General features: G+C 52.2%; 1 protein-coding gene across 3 annotated transcripts in view; it reads left to right on the top strand.

The window, feature by feature from the left end:
• ITGAL (integrin subunit alpha L) overlaps nucleotides 1–15,124 on the top strand; it is a 40,273-nt gene that overhangs the window by 14,370 nt on the left and 10,779 nt on the right. For 2 of the 3 annotated variants that reach the window (XM_021085919.1, NM_001044608.1), the window contains 11 exon segments: nucleotides 2,274–2,425; nucleotides 2,982–3,119; nucleotides 3,957–4,154; nucleotides 4,296–4,426; nucleotides 6,332–6,492; nucleotides 6,585–6,736; nucleotides 9,263–9,352; nucleotides 12,513–12,569; nucleotides 12,701–12,774; nucleotides 13,371–13,512; nucleotides 14,913–15,023. In XM_021085919.1, coding sequence (XP_020941578.1) covers nucleotides 2,274–2,425; nucleotides 2,982–3,119; nucleotides 3,957–4,154; nucleotides 4,296–4,426; nucleotides 6,332–6,492; nucleotides 6,585–6,736; nucleotides 9,263–9,352; nucleotides 12,513–12,569; nucleotides 12,701–12,774; nucleotides 13,371–13,512; nucleotides 14,913–15,023 — 1,406 coding nt within the window. 3 annotated transcript variants of the gene reach the window in all.

Genomic DNA, 15,124 nt, shown 5'->3' with positions numbered 1-15,124 from the left:
CAGGGATCGAACCCTAAACCTCATGGTTCCTAGTCAGATTTGTTTTCCGCTGTGCCATGACAGGAACTACTCCTACGTCTTTTTTCACTCACTTTCTACTGTTCTAAGGAAGGAAGATCAGATTGGGTCAGTGAGTCATCTTCTGAATCAGGGCATTCCTATGGCGTGGCTCCTGGCTCTCCCGGAGTCCCTGTTCCCTTTGCTGCAGCATTTCCTCTGGCACCTCATCATTTTGGAACAGAGAGCAGGGAACCTTGACATAGGATTTGTGAAATATGAAGATAACCTCAAGTGTTATCTTGGAGCAGGAAATGTTTTCAAGTCTCTTGCTTTTTTTTTTTTTTTAATTGAGATATAGTTGATTTACAGTAATATATTAGTTTCAGGTGTATGGGATAGTGATCAGAATTCTTACGGTTCTATTCCATTTATAGTTACTATAAAATATTGGCTATATTCCCTTTGCTGTAGAGTCAGCACTCTTTATGTTTGAATTTCAGTGTTTTTATTAGGCTGTGTCTCCATGCTGATTGATCAGTGTTACCTCTCCAGAGTTTTTCACTGAAGCATATTTTTCATCTTTTCTACCAATTTTTTTTATGAAAAAATTGTCGAACTTTGAGAAAAGTTAATAGTACAATGAAAACCAATGTACCCTCCACCTGATTTATTAGTTGTTAGCATTTGCCACATTTGCTTTATCTCTGTGTATATGTATATTATTATTTATATTATTATCTTTATATATTTATATTACCCTATCAATCAGATTCTGCAGAAAAACATAGCCAATAAGGATATATCAATATCCGTATCTATATATACATATGTTATTCTTTCTCTCGCTCGCTCTCTCTTTTTTTTTTTTTTTTTCCTTTCTAGGGCCACACCCGCAGCATATGGAGGTTCCCAGGCTAGGGGTCAAATCAGAGCTACAGCTGATGGCCTATACCACAGCCACAGCAACGCCGGATCCTTAACCCACTGAGTGAGGCCAAGGATCAAACCTGTGACCTTATGGTTCCTAGTCAGATTTGTTTGCACTGCACCATGACAGGAACTCTTTTTTTCAGGGCCACACCTGTGGCATACTGAAGTTTCCAGGCTAGGGGTCGAATCGGAGCTGAAACCTCCGGCCTACACCACTGCCACAGCAGTGCCAGATCCAAGCCACACCTGCAACCTGAACCACAGCTCATGGCAACACTGGATCCTTAACCCACTGAGCAAGGCCACTTATCGAATCTGCATCTTCATGGATGCTAGTCAGGAACTCCTGCCCCCCCCCCCCGCTTTTTTTTTTTTTTTTTTTTTTTTTGCTTTTTTTTAGGGCCACACCCACAGCATATGAAAGTTCCCAGGCTAGGGGTTGAATCAAAGCAACCTCTTGAAACAGTAATTCAAGGATCTGGCTTTGCCGTGAGCTGTGGTGTAGGTCACAGATGTGGCTCGGATCCCGCGTTGCTGTGGCTTTTGCAGAGGCTGGTGGCTACAGCTCTGACTCCACCTCTAGCCTGGGAACCTCCATATGTCGAGGGAGCGGCCCAAGAAATGGCAAAAAGACAAAAAAATTAAAAAAAGAAAAAGAAAATAAAAAGAACGTAAAGAGGAGTTCCTGTTGCGGCGAAGTGGAAACAAATCCAACTAGGAACCATGAGGTTGCAGGTTTGATCCCTTGCCTCGCTCAGTGGGTTAATAAGCTATGAGTTGTGGTGTAGGTCGCAGATACAGCTTGGATCCTGCGTGTTGCTGTGGCTGTGGTGTAGGCCGGCAGCTGTAGCTCCAATTAGACCCCTAGCCTGGGAACCTCCCTATGCTGTGGGTGTGGCCCTAAAAAGCAAATAAATAAATACATCCCCAATACTGCATGGTATATGCTTGTAAAAAAGAAAAAAATGTGGGAGTTCCTGTCGTGGCTCAGTGGTTAACGAATCCAACTAGGAACCATGAGGTTGTGGGTTTGATCCCTGGCCTTGCTCAGTGGGTTAAGGATCCTGAGTTGCCGTGAGCTGTGGTGTAGGTCCCAGACGTGGCTCGGATCTCGAGTTGCTGTGGCTCTGGTGTAGGCTGGCAGCTACAGCTCCAATTAAACCCCTAGCCTGGAAACCTCCATATGCCTCAGGAGCAGCCCTAGAAAAGGCAAAAACACACACACACACAAAAAAAGTGAATACACATATCACTAGTCTGGGAACTTACATATGCCGGGGGTGTTGCCCTTAAAAAAGAAAAGAAAGTTTCCTAACTGCAAGCCCCTGGCTCTCTCTCCTCAGGTTACACAGTGACCTGGCTGCCCTCCCGAGGAACCATGTCACTGCTGGCAGCTGGAGCCCCCCGGTACCAGCATGTGGGGCGGGTGCTGCTGTTCCAAAAACCAGAGGACAAAGGACCCTGGAGGCAGATCCAGAAAATAGATGGGACCCAGGTGAGCATGGCCCCAGGGGCATCTGCCGATGAGGGGCTGTTGTGACACTAGTTAAGCTCCCTGCTGTCTTCTGAACACTCATTCCCCTTGCTGTGCGCAGGCCTTGGGCTAAGAACTGTCGCATTGGTCTGGAGTAAGCTTGGCCTTGTCCATTGACCAGTTTAAGAACCGAACCTTGGGAGTCCCCATGGTGGCTCAGCAGGTGAAGAATCTGCAGAGTATCCATAAGAATGAAGGTTCAATCCCTCATCAGCTCAGTGTGTTAAAGCTGTGGTGTTCAGATCTGGTATTGCTGTGGCTGTGGTATAGGCCAGCAGCTGCAGCTCTGATTCCACCCCTAGCCTGGGAACTTTCATACGCTGTGGGTGTGGCCCTGGAAAAGAAAAAAAATGGACCTTGGAGAACCCCACGTGTCTTAATTCATCCAGGCTCTAAGTGGGATCCAGGACTTGAACCTTCATTGGAGGGCTTGGAGTAGGATGTATTTGGCACAGCTGATGGGGGGGGGGGGGTCCTGCTCATGGCTTCTTCCTCAAACGTCTTCCTCTCCCTGCAGATTGGCTCTTATTTTGGAGGCGAGCTGTGTGGTGTCGACCTGAACCAAGATGGGGAGACAGAGCTGCTACTGATTGGAGTCCCCCTGTTCTATGGGGAGCAGAGAGGAGGCCGGGTATTCGTTTACCAGAGAAAACAGGTGGGGACCAGGTCCCTGAGCGGAAGGTGTGGGAGAAACAGGCTCCTAGGGCTTCTCGGAGCCTTTCCCCGTCTGATCCTGTGTCAGTCAGACCTTTAGAACAATAGACGAACAAGAGCAAAGCACTGCGGGCGAACTGCGTGCAAGGCCCAGACAATTTATACATACGGTACCTGATTTGATTCTCTTAACCACCTTCTGGGATGCTATGAGCTTTTTCTTTTTAGGGCTGCAATGCAGCATATGGAGGTTCCCAGGCTAGGGGTCGAATCAGAGCTGCAGCTGCCGGCCTACGCCAGAGCCACAGCAACGCAGGCTCCAAGCAGAGCCTGCAACCTAGACCACAGCTCTCAGCAACACTGGATCTGTAACCCACTGAGCAAAGCCAGGGATTGAACCCACATCGTCATGGATACTAGTCGGGTATCCATGGGAACTCCAAGATGGGAACTCCATGAGCTTTATTTTACAAATAGGAATGCTGCAGCTCAGCAAGGCTGGGTACCTTTCCAAAGGCACTAAGTCGCACATATAGCAGCGATGGAGCTGGAACGTTGGGCCCAGTTTAGTCTGAAGGCACCCTTCCAGTTCTGCGAGGGACCACATCTAACATTCCTATAGTGCTCTTTTTCTGGGTGCACCCACAGCATGCAGAAGTTCCCAGGCTAGGGATCGAACCTGAGCCACAGCTGTGACCCAAGCCACGGAACTGATGCAGGATCCTTAAGCCACTGAGCCGCACAGGAGCTCAGCGGGGTTCTTCACATATACAACACCTCCCCCAGGAAAAGGTCACTGGGTGACGGAGGTGGGCCCTTTTGCCTTGCTCCCTCCCAGCTGGAGTTCCAAATGATCTCAGAGCTACATGGGGATCCCGGCTACCTCCTTGGGCGATTCGGAGCAGCCATCACTGCCCTGATGGACCTCAATGGGGACGGGCTGACGGACGTGGCTGTGGGAGCCCCTCTGGAGGAGCAGGGGGCTGTGTACATCTTCAATGGGAAGCCCGGGGGGCTGAGCGCCTGGCCCAGTCAGGTGAGGTACCCTTCCTGCGCTCAGAACCCATTTCCAGGCCCCTGGAAGCCTCCGAGCCCTTGACCCCCGCCTCCCCAGCCCGACTCCTCCGGCCCTTCAGCCCCCTCCCCAGCGTAACGTGAATTTCTCTCCCGGTCTCAGCGGATAGCGGGCGCCCAGATGTTCTCAGAAATTCGATGGTTTGGACGCTCCATCCACGGGGTGAAGGACCTTGGAGGGGATGGCCTGGCAGATGTGGCGGTGGGGGCGGAGGGCCAGGTGATCGTGCTGAGGTAAGAGCCCCCCCCGCCCCCCCACATCCTCACCTGTGATCCTTTCAGCTCATCCTCTAAGCAGTTTCCGTGGATCAGGCATCGTGCTGAATGTTTCTCGACATCAGTGCATTTGGTGTTCAGCCCAATCCTGTGGGCTTGGTTCCCGTGTTACACTGGCTTCAAGTCTGACTCCAGGTTAAACCGCTGCTATTCCGTGACAGACGGGGATTTGAACTCAGGCTTATCTGAGAGGCCTGTGATGGCTTGAGAACCTGGGGACCTTCACTGAAGTCCAAGCTCTGCCATTTCCTTCTTGGGTGATCTTACTTGTCACTTAGCTTCTCAGGAGCTCAGTTTCCTCATCTTTGAAATGGTCGTGGCATTTCCTGCCCAACCCACAACGTTTTTTGTTTCGTGTTTGCTTTTGAGGGCTACACCCTCGGCATTGGAAGTTCCAGGCTAGGGGTCAAATCAGAGCTACAGCTGCCGGCCTGCGCCACAGCTCACGGGGATACTAGATCCTTAACCCACTGAGCGAGGCCAGGGATCGAACCTGCATCCTCATGGATCCTAGTCGGGTTCGTTAACCACTGAGCCACGAAGGGAACCCCCCCCCGACCCATGTCTTAGTCATGGGAAGCCTGCTGCAACATTGTATGGTGAATGTTTATTGAGCATCTACCGTGTCTTCAGTACTGAACCAGGCATTGCATACAAAGTATGTGTAGAGGGAAATATATAATAAAAAATAAAAGGGAAAAATAAAAATCCTTATAAATGAAAGTAAATAAATAAAAGGAATTGGAGTTCCCACTGTGGCACGGTGGGATCAGCAGCATCTCCAGAGCACAGGCTCAATTTCCAGCCCCAGCATGGTGGGTTAAGTTTCCTGTGTTGCCGCAGCTGCAGCTCAGACCTGATCCCTGGTCTGGGAACTCCATGTGCCACTGGGCAACCAAAAAAGAAAAAATAAAAGGAGTAAATAGATAAGTACCGTTGTGGTAAGTGCCATGAGGAACATTGAACAGGGTTCTGCCACAGAAAGTAACAAGGAGGAGTTCCCGTCATGGTGCAGTGGAAATGAATCCGACTAGGAACCATGAGGTTGCAGGTTCGATCCCCAGCCTTGCTCAGTGGGTTAAGGATCCAGTGTTGCTGTGAACTGTGGTGCAGGTCGCAGACGTGGCTCAGATTCCGAGTTATTGTGGCTGTCTCCAGCTTGCAGAAATCTGGGGTAAGGCTTTTCTATGCAGAAAGCCCATGAGGCACCTTGGCTGTAAGGCAGCAAACGTGTGACATGTTCGAGGTGCTGAAAGAGGGGCCGTGTGGTAGGAAGTAACTGGAAAGGCAGGCCTGGACAGGGAAAAATTGGATTTTATTCTGAATATCATGGGGCATCATTGAAAATTTATCAGCGTGGTATGATTTTTCTTTGGGAAAGCTCATTTTTGGAAGTTCCCTTCGTGGCTCAGCAGTTAACAAACCTGACTAGCATCCATGAGGACTCAGGTTCAATCCCTGGCCTCGCTCAGTGGGTTAAGGATCTGACGTTTCCATGAGCTATGGTGTAGGTCCCAGACGCGGCTGGGATTCTGCATGGCTGTGGCGTAGGCTGACAGCTACAGCTTCAAACGGACCCCTAGCCTGAGAACCTCTGTGTGCTGTGGGTGGGGCCCTAAACCACAAAAAACAAACCAAAAAACCCCTCACTCTTGTGTATGGAAAATGGGTCAGAAAGGCTGCTGGGATGAGCTGGGGAGCCCTGATGAATTCACATTATTATTATCATCGTGGCAAGGAGAGAGTGAGTCTGAGGTCTTCTTCAGGGAAGGCGAGTCCCCTGGACTCTGACAGCTGGAACCCCACGGACTGGGGGTTGCAGCTGAGGCAGAGGGAGAGCATGGGCTGTTCCCCGCCCTGCAGCTCCCGGCCTGTGGTGGACATCAACACGACCATCGACTTCTCCCCGGCCGAGATCCCAATGCACGAAGTCGAGTGCTCCTATTCAACCAGTAACCAGAAGAAGGAAGGCGTTAACCTCATAGTCTGCTTCCAGGTCAAGTCTCTCATCTCACAGTTCCAAGGTCAGTGCTGTCCCCCTGCTCCCCAGCGCTGCTGCCCGCCCAGGGCCCCACGATCCGCCACCATTCACCTCCTGCCCTTCCTCCCTGCCCAGGGCCCCTGGTTGCCAACCTCACTTACACTCTGCAGCTGGATGGGCATCGGACCAGAAGCCGGGGCTTGTTCCCAGGAGGGACCCATGAACTCAGCGGGAACACAGCTGTCACCTCAGACCAGTCCTGCATCAGATTCAAGTTCCACATCCCGGTAAGGGAGGCTGCAGGGCTGCTCGGGGCAGGGATGCTGCAGATGAGCCGACTGCATCGGGAGCGGGTCGGGGTGCCAGGCCGGTTCCATCATTGTCCAACTCAGGTCACAGGTCGTCTTGATCTCCCTGTGCGGCCGTTTCCTCTCCTGTACAGCAGTAGTAACGGTACCTTCGGCATGTTTTATTCCAGTCCTTAATTCTACGTGCATAGACATTTTTAACATGATTACAATTGTAAACATTTTTTTTTTTTTGGTCTTTTTGTCTTTTTAGGGCTGAACCCTCGGCGTATGGAGGTTCCGAGGCTAGAGGTCCAGTCGGAGCTACAGCTGCCGGCCTACACCACAGCCACAGCAATGTGGGATCCGAGCTGCATCTTCAACCTACACCACAGCAACACTGGATCCTTAACCCACTGAGCGAGGCCAGGGATCTAACCTGCTCCCTCATGAACACCAGTCAGGTTTGTTAACTGCTGAGCCACAACTCGAACTCCTGTTACTGTCTTTTTTGCCATACCCACAGCATGCAGAAGTTCCCAGGCCAGGGATCGAACCCACAACATAGCAGTGACCCGAGCCACAGCAGAGATAACGCCAGATCCTTAACCTACTTAGCCGCCAGGGAACTCCCAGTTTTCATTTCTTTATTGTGAGAAGTTTCAGACAGACAAAATTAGAAAAACAGTTTAATGAGCCCCCAAATAGCCATCACTCAGCTTCAACAGTTATCTGCTCACAATCTTATCTCCTTCAGGGCCTCTCTATCTTTGCACACCCCCGAGATTTTCAAGATTTACAAGATTTGGACATTTTGAATAAATTTGTCAGAGAAGAGGCACTGTGATGGGAAGGCTTTAGATTTGGGAGTTGGGGAGTTCCCGTCGTGGCTCAGTGGTTAACGAATCCGACTAAGAACCATGAGGTTGCAGGTTTGATCCCTGGCCTTGCTCAGTGGGTTAAGGATCCGGCGTTGCTGTGAGCTGTGGTGTAGGTTGCAGACTTGGCTTGGATCCCATGTCGCTGTGGCTCTGGCGTAGGCTTGGCGGCTACAGCTCTGATTTGACCCCTAGCCTGGGAACCTCTGTATGCCACGGGTGCGGCCTAGAAAAGGCAAAAAGACAAAAAAACAAACAAAAAAAAAGATTTGGGAGTTGGACAGGTCTGGGTTCATGTCCTAGTTCTAGTCTTTAGGAAAATTGTGTCACCTTCTTGCATGTCATTTTCCTCATCTCTAAGAGGATCATAATACCTGCCTTTTTATGTTGTGGAAAACTTTAGGTGAGGGAAACTTCAGGTGAATACCATCTGAGTGTCTGCAAAGTATTAGGAACTGGTAATAATGTAAGAAACTAAGATCTATCCCTGTCCTCAAGAAATTAGGGTACTCTAGATATTCTAGAATATTCCTTTTTTTTTAATGGCCGCGATCTGTGGCATAAGGACATTCCCAGGCTAGGGACCAAATTGGAGCTACAGCCACTGACCTATGCCACAGCCACAGCACCACTGGATCCCAGCCACTTTGTGACCTATGCCGCAGCTCATGGCAACACCGGATTCTTAACCAACTGAGCGAGGTCAGGGATCGAACCTGCGTCCCTGTGGATATTAATAGCCTTCTTAACCTGCTGAGTCACAACAGGAACTCCTTCGAGTACTCCTTCTGGTGCAAACTTTGATAATGGTTGCCTAGAGGAGTTTGACAGAGATTTGAGGGTTTCTGTTAGGACTCAGTGGGGGAAAAGTGCTGAGTTTGATGCGTGATCAATGCCTTAGAACTGGAGCTGAGGGATGACTGAGAAGCAACCTGGGCATATTATAAACACTTGTATGTAGTAAACATATTCCCACTACTGGTAAGGAATCAGACAACTAGTTATTAGAATTTCATCCTTGGAGTTCCCGTCGTGGCGCAGTGGTTAACGAATCCGACTGGGAACCATGAGGTTGCTGGTTCGATCCCTGCCCTTGCTCAGTGGGTTAACGATCTGGCATTGCCGAGAGCTGTGGTGTAGGTTGCAGATGCGGCTCGGATCCCGCGTTGCTGTGGCTCTGGCGTAGGCTGGTGGCTACAGCTCCGATTCAACCCCTAGCCTGGGAACCTCCATATGCCGCGGGAGCGGCCCAAGAAATGGCAAAAAGACCAAAAAAAAAAAAAAAAAAAGAATTTCATCCTTTATAAAGTATGGACAGGATGTGCCTTTAACTGGAAGCATGGTAATGGTTAAATCCATGACATCGGAGTTCCTGTCCTGGCTCATTGGAAACGAATCCAACTAGGAACCGTGAGGTTGCAGGTTCGATCCCTGGCCTCTCTCAGTGGGTTAAGGATCCAGCGTTGCCATGAGCTGTGGTGTAGGTCACAGACACGGCTCAGGTCCCACGTTGCTGTGGCTGTGGTGTAGGCCGGCAGCTGCAGCTCCATTTGGACCCCTAGCCTGGGAACCACCATATGCCGAGGGTGTGGCCCTAAAAAGCAAAAACAAACCTCATGACGCAGGCGTGTATTCTTATCACCCTCAGGTATGCGTTCAAGACCTCATCTCGCCGATCAACGTCTCCCTAAATTACTCTCTCTGGGAGGAAGAAGGGACATCGAGGGACCAAAGGGCGGTAAGAACAGATCAGCTTAGGGACATGATGAGCCAAGAGAGCACAGAAATTCAATTAAGCAAGACTTTACTATACAGGAGTCTTCGGGTTTAAGCAATAGACACGGAAGATGGCTTCCTTAAGCAGGAAAGACATTTATGGGAGTTTGTATTTAAGAGAAATCTGGAAAACAGAGATTGGGAAGATGGGGACCCAAGGTGGGCAGAGGCCCTGGGGGCTCTCAAGATGAAGAGATAAAGGATGGACCCCCGGGGGTGGGGGTGGAGGCTTCAGCGACTCAGCTCCAGGTGGCTCCGTGCCTCAGCTTCCTCTTCCCCTCACCCCCGCCCTGCAAATTTTTAACAGATGCAAATTCCAGGGAGAAAACACCAGAAGGCCTAGGACCATCCTTTTATCTGTGGAAGGGCAGGGCACCCTCCTTAGCCTTCTCGTCTGTCCATCCAGTGGTTTTCAGATGAAGGCAGGTAGTTCCCTCAACACCAAATCATTATGAAAGAGAGGGGAAACCGCTATGCCCGTCTCCAGGACCGCACACGCTCCGGCCCGTGCCCACAGCCCGATTTCCTCTCCTGAAACCCTGGACCTGCAGCTGGTCGTTTGGCTTCTGTTGGAAAGCAGCAGGGTCAGGTGGAAAGAACTTGAAGCCTGAAGATGTGAATATTTTTTGGCTCCCCCCACGGCATATGGAGATCCCAGGCCAGGGATCAGATCCAAGTCACAGCCGTGAACTAAGCTGCAGTGGCGGCAACACTGGATCCTTAACCCACTATGCCAGGCCGGATATCGAACCCGAGTCCCAGCACTCCCGAGACACTGCCCATCCCGTTGCACCACAGCAGGAGCTCCTGAAGATGTGGGTTTATTTTCTGGCATAAGCACGAGCAGGATCGGTCTTTCTCTGGGACTGTTTCCGCATGCCTAAGAGGACTCCCAACATTATGCGGGCCCCTCCCAGAGCCAGAGCGGGGTACCTTAGCAGTGCACTCTTTCTTGTGGCTTTGGGCAGCCTGCGCTGAGCATGCCCCCTCCTCACCCCCACTCCATGCACTCAGGATATAGAGGAACAACCACCAGTGTCTGCCCTCAGCACTAATTTAAAGAAAAAAAATAAAAATAAAAAGCTGAACTGGTGCAGCTACTCGGGGTTAAAAAGAGACCTGAGGCGTCCTAAGGGAGATGTCATTTGTTCGGGGATCCTGAAGATCTGGCAGACTTTGGGAATTCCCACTGTGGTGAAACGGGCCCTGAGGCTAGCCTTCTCCCTTGCCGCATCTTGGGAGCGCTAGGACACAGGTTCGATCCCTGGCTCGGCACAGTGGGTTAAAGATCCGGCGTTGCCACAGCTGCCGGTTTAGGTCACAACTGTGGCTTGAATCTGATCCCCGGAGTGGGAACTCCATGCCTCCGTGGCCAGAAAAAAGAAAAAAGAAAACGAAAGAACTAGCGGACTGTGGGTTGGTGGAGAGAGGAGAGGCACAGTGGTAATTTCGGGGGAAAGACAGGGGGGCTTAGCTTCCAGCAGGACAGCTCAGCAAGACAGAGCTCTGGATGCCCCTTTGGCACTGGCTGTGGTCTGGTGGCTGCTAGGCATCTGCGTGTGAGTGTTGAGGGGATGCAAGCCGTCAGTCAGCAGAGGCTGCCTGGACCCCCGCCCTTGAGGAGGGGTCTGGAGGCTGCTTGGCAGGTGCCCCAGAAGTGGAGGAGGCTGGAGTCTCTCTAGATCACCCATAAAATACTTCTGTGACCCCATTACTCTAGCTACCTAATAGGGCTCTCAAGGCCCTGGAGAATCTGGACCCCGCTTCTCTCTCCTGCCCCTTCTGACACAGAACCCTCCAGCCAGCTTGAGCACCTTCCTGCCCCTCAAGCTGGGAAACCGTCTTTGCCTTGGGCCTCCATCTCGACTCTTCTCTGTTCTTTCTTTCTTTCTTTTTTTGGTCTTTTCTAGGGCTGCACCTGTGGCATATACTGGTTCTGAGGCTAGGGGTCTAATCAGAGTTGTATCTGCCGGCCTACACCACAGCCACAGCAACGTCGGATCCCAGCCGAGTCTGCAACCTACACCACAGTTCACGGCAACGCTGAGCGAGGCCAAGGATCGAACCTGCAACTTCATGGTTCCTAGTTGAATTCGTTAACCACTGAGCCATGATGGGAACTCCCAGACTGTTCTTTCTTCCTCCCTCTCCATTCTCTTCACCTGGCTCTCTCCTACATGTCCTTTATTTTATTTTATTTATTTTATTTTATTTTATTTTTTTATTTTATTTTATTTTTTTGTAGTGTAGGCCGGCTCCAGCTGCCGGCCTACACTACAGCCACAGCAACACAGGATCTGAGCCGCGTCTGTGACCTACACCACAGCTCACACCAATGCCTGATCCTTAACCCACTGAGCAAAGCCAGGGATCAAACCCACAACCTCATGGTTCCTAGTCGGATTCGTTTCCGCTGCGCCACCATGGGAACTGCCCCTACCCCCGCCCCACCCCAAGTCCTTTAGATTGCAATTGAAATGCAGTTCCTTCAGGAAGCTTCCCTAATCTCCCAGGGTGGGATAGATTCCCTCCCACCTCCTCTAAATAGGCCCTGTCCTGGCCCCATCATAACACTTGAGGATGCTGGGCCATTTCTCCCCCAACATGGGAAGGACAGGCAGTGTGTCTGGTTTATTCTCTCGTGCGTACCTAGTGACCAGGGCAGAAATTCTGGAATTGCTGGAAAAAACTGGCCTCGATAAGAGATGGAGAGCTCTTGGAGTCAGCGGGGCGGTGGGGGGGGGGGGGATGCAGGGAAGATGGGATTCACAGGAGGCGCGAGTCACAAGCGGGGGCGCAGCCTGGGGCATTCCTGCAGGCGGAGGAGACGGGCCAGGAGGATAGGCGGGCGCTGCTTGGTCAAGGCCCAGATCTCCTGGCCCAACAGTGAATAGAGACCCTGAGCCTCCCTCAAGGAGCTGCCATCAGAGGAGATCGGCACAGACAGCCTTGGGCCAAGTTGGGAGGTTGGGGCCTGGGGTGGTGGCTCCAGGGAGGGGCCCGACCACAGCCAGCCCCCCACCCCACCCCGTTCCCACCCCAAGCCTGAGCCCCTCCAGCTCTCCTCCACCAGTTCTGCTGCCTCAGCTACGCTCTCCCGTCTCCCCCTCCTCTGTGCTCAGCAGGACAAGGACATCCAGCCCATCCTGAGACCCTCAGCACACTCAGAAACCAGGGAGGTAAGGGACGGGGAGCAGACGCGGTGGCGGCAGCGCGAGCCGGTGGTGGCGGCGGGGTGGGGGGTGGGGGGTCAGGCCCTCCTGGGCGTGGGGACCTGAGCCTCCTGGTCTTTTGCTTCCTGGCCCTTCAGATCCCTTTCGAGAAGAACTGTGGAGAGGACAAGAAATGTGAGGCAGACCTGAGGGTGGCCTTCTCCCCTGAAAGGTCTGTAAGGCTTCCGAGCCCCCCGGGCCCTCCTGTCTCACTCAGCGTTTGGCTGAGGCAGCTCCTGTGCGGAGAAGGCTTCTCATCGGGAGACCCCCACCTGCCGTCCCTCCCCGTGTCATCTGGGCCTGCGTTTCCTTCTCAGAGAAATGTTGGTCTCCTGCCCCCCTGCCATCAGGATTAGAGGAGCCCGCAAACCTTAAAGCCTGTGCCAAGGCGCTTACTCTTGTGTATTTCTTTGTTCTGGCCCACAGGACCCCTCAGGTCAGAAAGTCCCCACCCTGGGAGTTCCCACGGTGGCTCAGCTGTAATGAACCCAACTAGTATCCTTGAGGATGAGGGTTCCATCTCAGGCCTGGCTCAGTGGGTTAAGGATCTGGCATTGCCGTGAGCTGTGGTGTAGGTCGCCCATGCGGCTCAGATCCCGTGTTGCTGTGGCTGTGGTGTAGGCTGACAGCTGCAGCTCCGATCGGACCCCTAGCCTGGGAACCTCCATATGCTGCGGCTGCGGCCCCCCAAAAAGCAAAACAAAGTCCCCACCTCGGATCCTGCTTCCTTCATTGGCTCCCCTAACCATGCCCCGATCTTCCCCCCAGCTCCAAAGTCCTGCGTCTGACCCCGTCCACCAGCCTCGCAGTGCGGCTGACACTGCAAAACGTGAAGGAAGACGCGTACTGGGTCCACCTCAGCCTGAGCTTCCCCTGGGGCCTCTCCTTCCGCAAAGTGGAGGTGCTCAAGGTGAGTGAGAGGGTGGGCCCTGCCCAGGGGCCCCAGGCCAGACAGGCTTGTCCCCGCAGTTTCTGCTGCCTCTTAAAGCCTCAGGCAGCCGGGACAGCCTGAAGATGTGGGCAGAGGGCTCAGGACCACATCCCGGTTCTCAGCCTGCTGGTCACCCTCAGGCTGTGTGACCTGACATCCAAGATTCACCCTCTGTGAGCCTCAGATTCGCAACTAAAGAGTGAGGCTGGGGCACCACAGGGTCATCAGGAGGGTTGAGTGAGATGGAGCATGTGACAGAGGCTGGAGGACCTGGTGGCCAAGAAGATGGGTACAGGTTCAGGGAGCCCCACTGACCTCTCCCTCCAAAAGGGGACCGTCGTGTTTTCGAGGGACAGCCTGGGTTGTTTGCATTGCTTTATTCTTTTTTTCTTCCAATTTGATTGGATATAATTGACCTAGAGCCCCATATAAATGTAAGGGGTACAGCATAAAGATGTGACTTGCATACATCATGAACTGATCATCACAATAAGTCTAGCGAGCATCCGTCGTCTCATATGGATAAAAAAGTAAAAGAAATAGGAGTTCCCATCATGGCTCCATGGTTAACAAACCTGACTGGTATCCAGGAGGATGCAGGTTCGATCCCCAGCCTCTCTCAATGGGTTAAGGATCTGGCCCACACCACAGCAACGCCAGATCCGAGCTGCATCTGCGACCCACAGCACACGGCAACGCCGGATCCTTAACCCACTGAGCGAGGTCAGGGTTCGAACCTCCTTAGTCGGACTCTTTTCCACTGCGCCACAACAGAGGCTCCCCCATTTTTCTTCAGTGGTGACTGAGTGTGTGGATGTAGCAGCGTTTTAACTCTCTGGTGATTCACCAAACCACTCCTCTGCCTTTGGATTGTTTGATCACTTCCAGTTTTTCCCTTTGATAAATAGTATTGCAGGAGTTCCCGTGGTGGCGCAGTGGTTAACAAATCCGACTAGGAACCATGAGGTTGCAAGTTCGATCCCTGGCCTTGCTCAGTGGGTTAAGGATCCGGCATTGCCGTGAGCTGTGGTGTAGGTTGCAGACGCAGCTCGGATCCCGCATTGCTGTGGCTCTGGTATAGGCCCATGGCTACAGCTCCAATTAGACCCCTAGCTTGGGAACCTCCATATGCCGCAGGTACAGCCCTAGAAAAGGCAAAAAGACCAAAAAAAAACACACACACACACAAAAAACAGTATTGCAGTGAATCTCTTTGTACTGAACCCCTGGCTGTGCCCCTGATTCTCTGTCCCCACCTCTCTGCGAGAGTGCCCTGGCAGTGACAGAGTGGGAGGAGGAGGACCCTGAGGGTTGGTGGCCTCAGGGGATCCCTTAGCCTTGCCCACTAAAAAGCTCATGCTTTCTTTTCTCACCCCCAGCCTCACAGCCAGATGCCTGTGAGCTGCGAGGAGCTTCTGGAGGAGACCAGTCTTCAGAGCAGAGCCGTCTCCTGCAACGTGAGCTCTCCCATCTTCAAAGCAAACAGCTCGGTGGGTGCTTCCAGCCCCCAGGGCCCAAGCATCTAGGGGGCTGTGAGCTCAGGAGGTGGGGGAGCTCCTGGCTCTGGGAAAGATGTAGGCGATGGGCAGGG

This window comes from Sus scrofa, chromosome 3 (assembly GCF_000003025.6).
Source record: "Sus scrofa isolate TJ Tabasco breed Duroc chromosome 3, Sscrofa11.1, whole genome shotgun sequence".
Taxonomy (NCBI): domain Eukaryota; kingdom Metazoa; phylum Chordata; class Mammalia; order Artiodactyla; family Suidae; genus Sus; species Sus scrofa.
This window is presented reverse-complemented; position numbering and strand designations above follow the sequence as displayed.